Source organism: Pundamilia nyererei, unplaced genomic scaffold (assembly GCF_000239375.1).
Source record: "Pundamilia nyererei isolate P.nyererei 1_Seehausen unplaced genomic scaffold, PunNye1.0 scaffold00151, whole genome shotgun sequence".
Taxonomy (NCBI): Eukaryota; Metazoa; Chordata; class Actinopteri; order Cichliformes; family Cichlidae; genus Pundamilia; species Pundamilia nyererei.
This window is the reverse complement of record NW_005187552.1, coordinates 1,382,243-1,390,549: the sequence shown is the minus strand read 5'-3', so window position 1 is coordinate 1,390,549 and position 8,307 is coordinate 1,382,243. Positions and strand designations below refer to the sequence as shown.

Here is an 8,307-nt window from a genome sequence, read left to right as displayed (position 1 = left end):
TTTGACCTTAGAACTGAAGAAGCTTCTCGGATGAGAGGTGAAACGTCTTCAAGCAACTTAAAGAAGTCCAGACGCTTTTCTTTGCAAGCTCCTTTGACTATGAAACCGGTCATTTTTGCCTATTTTTATAATTCCAGAAATTTGAGAAGAAATATAACAGCGAGCTGGCGAAGGGTGCTGTCTCCAAAGAAACAAAGTTTGAGTATGCTTGGTGTTTGATCAGGAGTAAATACTCACAGGATATCAAGAAGGGGATTGTACTTTTGGAGGGTAAGTCCACCCACTGCACCTTATGTACTTATAATGTTATTACTTTTCTGTTGGCTAACAGGATTGTTGCAAGTGCCCCTTGCGGTGTACTGAAAATCCAGATAGCTTGAGTCATCAAAGTAGCTTCCTTTTTACCTCGTTAAATCACCATCGCAACTGATGCTGAACACATAACCAGGGCCCTGCACTACAAAGCGAGTTCAACATAGCTAGGATTTCTTTCAGCTATCAGGATTCACTTATCCTAACTTTGGGAATCAGGATAAACGGTTACAGGAAGCTGGTTATCAACTCGTAAAATTAACCAGAGCTTTCCCTCGCACCACAAAATAATGTAACTGTAGGAACTAAAATTATAGAAATGTCCTTGGATTGTAGACTTGGTATAGGTTTCCTGATGACTCTTTTCCGTTGACGCAGTGCTGATGCTGTACTTATTCAGTTTGGACTTTTTTGAGAACCAGCCCACAGTTCAACATGAGCATGTATATTGCTGCAGTAGTTAAGTCCAGCTTCTTTCATTTAAGAAAACTGGCAAAGGGGACACCTGTCCTTTCATCTGGAGACTGTAATAGCTACTTTTATTATGTCTCAGCTTGATTATTGTAATGCCCTTAATGTTAGAGTTACCCATTCTTCCCTATCGACTCGATATTGGCGCAGAATGCTGCTGTGCTGTGCTGTGGGCACATTACACCTATTCTGGCTGCCTATGCACTCTAGAGCCCAAGTTCTTGTATTTGTTTTTAAATCCTTAAATGGTCTAGGCCTGTCTTTATTCCCACCCTCCTGTCCGAGCTCTCTGGTCATCTGACGTGTTGTTCCTATGTGGATAAATTGCCTTTTCACATTAGACAGTCAGCTACGTGTCCATTTCAAAAACCCATGTTAAAGCACATTTATATTCTCTGACTTTCTACCCAGCATGTGACATACATCTCTGCTTGTTTTTATTGTTTTATACTTGCTTGTTTTTATTGCAGTTTTTAGTGGTACTGTCTTCACTTCATTTTAATTTCATTTTTATGTACAGCACTCGGTGTCTTCTACGACTGTTTTTAAAGTGCTTTATGAATAAAGTTGGTACGCTATGGACTGTTTCAAACTGATAGTTTAATCTTTTGTTTGGTTTTTGTCGTTGTTTAACTACATTGTTAATGGACATCGGTATACAAAAACTGTAAGATGGAAACTGTGAGCCCAGGCAGGTCACTTCAAAACTTTACAGTAAACAAAGACTTGATAAGTTAAAAGTGGGAACAGAGCTGGTTTAGTTTCAGCCGTTGTTTAAGCTGAGCCTTAAATGTGTGATAAGTTGAGCGCTCCGTTATTCCCATTGATAGACTCTTCCTGTAATTGGTTAGTATTTTGAGTAGTAACAGCACATTTTGTCCAAATTTAGTGAACCTATAAATTACTTCACAGTCCCCTCTAGTGGTGGCCCTAGTGCTAAACCCACAGTCTGTGCTTGCACTAATAAATAAAGGAGGTTGGCATGTCCATGTAAAATCTTATCCATAAAACAGTCAATTTTTAACATTATTAAAACTCAGGGATTTGTCATCAACACAGCAAAAATATTCCAATCTTCAAATGGGAATAACTTTTAATCAAGAATTTTTGTGGAGGTTTTTTCCTTTTTTTGTAAGTAATGAGTCTATTGATTTAAGTGTTGTTTCAGCTGTTAACGATAAGGTATTGAAATGACAAGCAATGCAAATAAAAGGATTGTACAGTCTAAGCTGCGGTGACCATCAGAGTCTAAGTTGCTGCTGGATTGCCCCTGCGGGGGTCCTGGAGCCCGGAGCTGGGTGAGTGTGTGTGCGTACAGGTCTGTGTGTCTCCATGTTGGGTGAGTGTGTGAGTATTTTCATATGTGTCTTTGAGGGTGGGAATGCATGTTTCTATCGGGTCTTAGACTCCACCTCTCTCAGAACATCTCCCCCCCATACTCCCTGCCAGCTGCTGGTGCCCCCGCCTGCTGGTGCACTGATGGTTCTCGGTGCTCGGGTGTGTACTGGCTCACTCTCGGCTGTTGCCTCTTAACATTTTATGCATTATTAGCACTGTATGCTGCTCAGTAACATTCAATATTTTTATTTACTGTTACTGATGCTCATGTTGGTTGTTGCTGTGGTTTCCTACTGTCTTTTTGTTTGATTTTTCTTTTTTCTTTTTTGGTTGTTGTTGTTTTTTTCCTCTCCTTTCTTATAAAAAATAATAATAATAATGATAATGATGAGTGTCATCAGTGAGTCATTGCGGCAGCTCCTCCTGCGGTCGCTGAGGTCAGCGTCTCCAACTTTGGAACCAGCAATTTTGTGGTCTTTTTCTTTCTGTATAAATGGGTGGAACTGGTTTTGGATTAGGCACTGGTGCTGCGTCACTGGAAAAGCTCAGCACAGCCAGCTCCATTACCTGCACAGTGATTATTCTTGTAACTTGTGACTTTGTGGCTTCCGTGTGTTTTCAGCTTTCCTGGTTTGAATCAGTGTGTTTGTTTGTTTGTTTGTTTGTTTTTCTCGTAGAACTGGTTCAGAAAGCATCAAAGGACGACTCCCGGGACTTTTTGTTCTACCTTGCAGTGGCCAACTACAGACTCAAAGTGAGTGGCACCTGTTTCTTCTCAGTTCAGGTTTATGGGAGACAAAATGAAGAAACAGACCTGCAGAAATCTCTGCTTTTGTATCACGCTGCTTTTGAGCTTCGGATAAGAGAGAGGGCAAAGGTCAAATCTGACAGACAGAGCAAAATATTTCTCTCTCTGCCTTTACCTCTTACTTCCTGCTCCTCCCTAAAAGCATGTCATCTTACTCATTGGTTCGCATTTACCGAGGGTTTTTCTAATTGGTTTAATCCTAAAGTACTGCTGAGGCATGGTTACATACACTAATAGGAAAATGTTTCCTTAACACACCCAGTTCTCTGTAAAAGAAATGTCCTCACTTGTATTTCAGTACCATAATGTGCTCCTCTCTGACCTCCTACTCACCGTACTTGGAAGATAACTAATCAGACCTTCAAAGTCTGCAGGTCACAATGAACTCGGTCTCTTCCGTGTTACCTTTTGCACAATGAGCGTACATGAACGCCTTTTACCTGACGATCTTCAACACATGACGGGTTTCTTTCATGCTTGCCTGCGTGAATAAAAATGTCCTTTTTAATGATGCCAGAGAGACATGCCATTTAATGAATCTGTGGAAAAGTTTTGCCACTGAAGCTGGCGGTTACCCTGCGCGCATTCCCAACGAGCCAATCAGCAGCTGAAGCGGTAAACAAACGAACCAATCACAGGCATGCAGTGAGAGCTTCATGACCGTTTGAACTGTGTGGTGGACATAAAAAGACGCAGATAAGCACACTTATTGGTATCCTTGGTTTGCCGTATCCGTTACATGAATCAGCATTTGTTTCGAGTGATCTGGAGGGATGACGTCGATCATGGCGGCACATTCAATGGAGGAGCGTTGTGTAACCTGGATGTGGATAGCAGGAGGAGAAAAAAACGTTTTTAGACCCTTTATTATGGAGCAAAGTCCCACTGACCACAGCAATTACTGCCATGGCTCTATCTCCCCATTAATTTAGATAGCCGCTTGGAGGTGTTACAGGGGTGGCTGTCGAGTGATGAGAGCTGCTTTTGGAAGGACTTCCGTAAACTAGACTTTCTCTTCTTCCTCCAGGAATATGAAAAAGCTCTCAAGTATATCCGCATTCTCCTAAAGAACGAGCCGGGGAACAAGCAGGCTCTGGAGATGGAGAAGCTCATCGACAAGGCTTTAAAGAAAGGTAAGAAAGAGGCGCTAAATGGTTTCATAATAAAAGCGCTTGTGTTTTGAAAACTACATCCTGACCTTTTACCTCTTGATATCTAGATGGCCTTGTCGGCATGGCGATCGTCGGGGGAATCGGCCTTGGCGTGGCCGGCTTAGCGGGCCTCATCGGCTTGGCCGTGTCAAAAGGAGCTGCCAAATCCTAACTTGGGTGTGAGTGGGAACGTGGATGTTTTTTCTGGACTCACACACTGACCAGCCTGCATAAAAATAAAGCTTTTGTACTAAAAGCTTGGAAGACGTAGAATTCTGATTTGAGGGTGAAATTAAACTGCGTTATTTAAAAGATTTGAATATTGCCAGCTGTAACAGGGGTGAAAATCGTCGTACATACATTTGTTGACACACTAATAACCTGTCACTTCCTCATTTGTCGTTTAAACAAACTAGAATAGGAGACGTGTTGTTTAACCCTTATATAATTTTTATACTGTGCACCTCAGCCCAAATATTTACAGCTTGTAAAAAGAAAGTTTGTCCAGATGCATGATTTTGCTTCAGTTGTTGTTCGTTGCATTGATTTTTGAAGCGTTACAGAAAGTGTTACTGATGAAGCGGAAAGTGAAGCTTGTAATCCTGTAATGAGGGAAGAGAATCATTTGTTTGATGGTGACGTCTCGGTGACTCTGCCATACTTCTGCTGCTGCTGCTGAGGAGGCAGTGAGCAGATGTTTGCATTTATTCTGGACATGCAGTTTCTTAAAGGGATGCAGCTCTTATAATGGAAATTAAACTGTTTTATGTTGTGTAAAAAGCATTTCCTAACATTAATATTAATGGGTTGTTTTCCATCTCTATTAATAAAATGATTTTCAAATGAGAGATTTGTGTTGTATGCTTTTGATATCTCAGAGTAACACACACACACACTACTGTTGAGTAAAAGCTATACTTTAAATTCTTTTGCAGCACAAGTAGCACAAATAAGCATTTGATTACATGGAGTCTTCATTATAATAAGAAGATATTAAAACATTGAGCAATGTATTTATATGGATAAATACATTGTAATGAAATGAAATTAAGAAAAGTCAAAATCTGAATTTTACATAGTTAGCATAATTAGCCTATGTTGTTTGGGATATGTATTCACAAGTCACATTTTAATTGTACGTTGAAGCCTTTTATTCACCTGACATCCACGAACAGCACACAATCACCAGTTATCTAACACCTATGTCTGTGGGAGGAAGCTGGATTGCCCTCGCAGAGAAATCCACGCAGAAAGGATCTAAACGGCATTTAGACCAAGCACCTCAAGCAGTGACTGCACTGCTGTGCTTTAAAAAAGAAAATAATAATACTTGAATCAAATAATTAAATTAATCTACAAATGACTCAAAATTCCTTTTATAAAATTGAACGCAACGTTAAAAACATGTTATATACTTTTGAAGCTTTTTTCATATTTACTTTAGAACCTGTTTAATATGTATGTATAATCTTTTTATTCGTTTGCTATTTGATAATGAACCGATAATCTGACATATGCGATATTGCGCAGTGGTGTTCCCATCACTGCCACGCATAACACACACAGATCAACAAACACGGTGAACACAGCAGCTGTGAGCGCGGTGTCAAAGCTGTAGGTCCCGTCCAGTCGAGTCACCGGCTCGCTCCCCTGACGATTCCCGGTCCACCTGACTGGTTTGTTAAAGAGCGGGAGCGCGCGCACGCAAGCTTCCTCACACACCAAATGAACTTGAACGCATTTATCTCCCGAACTCCTTATTACCACAAGGCATATTTATGTTCACACGTCCCTCAGTATTAACGCCTGAAGTCCACAACAGGCTCCGTGTCAGATTTTCCTTCCTGCTTCACCTTTGCGCACTTTGGCGCATCAGTCAACAGAATCTATGTAAAGCTCGGTGTTCTTCTGCACCCATGCTGCTCGCGGGGTTATATAAAGGACCTGTTTGTGCTCCATCAAAACTGTCAGGGCTTTATTGAGATGAGAGCAAGATGTCATTCTATTTTATAGATTTATGGGACTGGTGTTGCATAGGTGTCAAAAAGATTCCATTTCCAAGAGCTCTTTTGTTTAACACGGCAAGAGATTTTCAGTAGGCTACAACATTTAAGTCACAACACCGTCTTAAATCAACCAAACTCTGATTTGCATTAAAATGAAAATTGCTGTGAAATTTTAGCTTCACATATTAAATACTTTTCCAGCTGATTTTTTTTAAATTACCGAATCAATCAACCGATAATATATTGAAAATATGAAAGAAGACCGGCACTCCTGCAAAGTCCCATATTCAAGAACACATTAATTAAAAACAAACAAACAAACAAAACAAAAAACCTTCAAAGTTGCAAAAGACAACTTGTGACAATTTTAAATGATAAACACTTGAATTACTCAATACTGTAAAATTAGACAATTTTTTTTAACATTACATTTTTAGTCACAAAAATGAAGAAAACTTTTATTCACCTTTCTTATTTTCTGCTCTGCTCTTTGCAAAAAACATGTGATGGTCCATAGTTTGAATGTACAGTAGGCTACATAATAATTGCCGTTCAATTTAGCGTCATATATGTATTAGAATTAAAGGCGTGTTTTTTGTTTTTATGACATACAATGTTTATATCGTTTTTCTTGCACATTAAAATCAGAGGCAGTAATGGAAAATGCTTGTTTCAAAAGATAAACTATTAAAGATGAAAGCCTGAAATGTTGAATTTTCTCACCATCAAAATAAAACGGGGTCTTTAATGTGGGACTCGTGCATCAACAATGTCTGCGTATTGGCTTATTAAAATATGTAGTCCTGCATATTTGAGCGCACAATTTCTGAATAGTAAATAGTTCACTGCACTATGATGCTAAAACAAAAGATAGAATGCTTTTAAACATCGATTTATTAGTCACAAAAATGAAGAAAATGCTATTTTCATGAAGGATCGAGCAAATAGTACAAAATTCTGGAGTTTCTACGCCTGTAAGTACAACTGGGAAAATTTCCTATAATGAAGAGCACCTCCCTTTCTTCAAGGCACCACCCACGCTCCTGTCATTGTTTCACTGATTTCATAAAAAGTGGGTCCTAACTGATGCAGATACTGTTTTATTAAGGTCCAGCATCACTCCAACACAAGACAGCTTATAATCTAGACATGGTTTGGGATGAAGAAGAACTGAATGGCTTTAAAACACACGGTGTAAGCGTTTCTACAAGGAAACAGGAGCCAGGATTCTGTAACACTGTAGCATTTTTCCTACCATATCCATAAAGACCAATCGATAAATCAAAGTCCAATATGAAACCCCATTCTTATCAATGTCATTTATTAACTGTTAGATTTACAATGAGGGATTTGGTGCACACAATGTGACAGCTTGTATTGTGATCTCTGAGAGTTTAACCCACGCACGAGTTCGCTCACTCTCGATCATCCTCATATCTTGACCCTCGGAGAGATTCAAACAGTCAACATCTTTTTACAACGGGGAGGTTTATGGAGGCTATGGTTTATGTGCCGCGTTATCAGCGCGGTGGGATGTTACTTATTAACCCGGGTGAAAGGACCGAAACTCGGATCGGCCTGAGAAAACAATCATTTTCTCTGGTGTAAAATAGATGATCATTTAGGTAAACAATTAGATAAAACCATATCTGAAGAAACACATATCCAAACAGAGGAGCAGAAAATAGACATAATGTCTAACTGACCCCCGAGCTGTCTCCAGCCTCTTCCCACGCGCAGTTTAAACACACTTAAACATCAATGATTCATCAGAGGTGGTGTAATTCAGCTCAGCTTCAGTGCGTCTGAGGGCCAACGTCCGTCAAGTACCCAGCAGGTTTAACACAGATACTAATGTTTAATCACCGCGAATGAGCACAGTGTAGAGGCTCGCTTACCCCCCGCTGTGCAGGTGTAACTACACTGGAAATTAAGGTTGTTGTATAATCCAGTTAAACAGCTGATTGCGGGCAGACACAAGGAAAGGCGGTACATGTTACTTTTTGTCTCTCTTTTATTGTGCTGTTCACATGTCATATTCATCATAATGTGAAAGTGAGTCTGTCTTTGTATGTGGGCTGTGTCGTGAAACAGAGGCCAGAGGCATCTGCGGGAACAAAGGCTGTTTGTGTCGCAACCGATCACAGAGCGCTCACAACACTTTACAGGAGCGAAGCAGACGTCAAAATGAAGGGTGTCGGAATTATGGAAAAACTCTTAA

The 8,307-nt window shown here is 40.1% G+C and overlaps 1 protein-coding gene across 1 annotated transcript in view; it reads left to right on the top strand.

Annotated features, from left to right (window-relative positions):
• Nucleotides 1-4,336, top strand: part of fis1 (fission, mitochondrial 1) — a 6,584-nt gene extending 2,248 nt beyond the window's left edge. Inside the window, exons 3-6 of the mRNA XM_005744948.1 lie at nucleotides 138-270; nucleotides 2,799-2,875; nucleotides 3,957-4,062; nucleotides 4,149-4,336. Coding sequence (XP_005745005.1) covers nucleotides 138-270; nucleotides 2,799-2,875; nucleotides 3,957-4,062; nucleotides 4,149-4,252 — 420 coding nt within the window. The 3' untranslated portion in view covers nucleotides 4,253-4,336. The remainder of the gene's footprint in view (nucleotides 1-137; nucleotides 271-2,798; nucleotides 2,876-3,956; nucleotides 4,063-4,148) is intronic.
• Nucleotides 4,337-8,307: the final 3,971 nt, after the last annotated feature.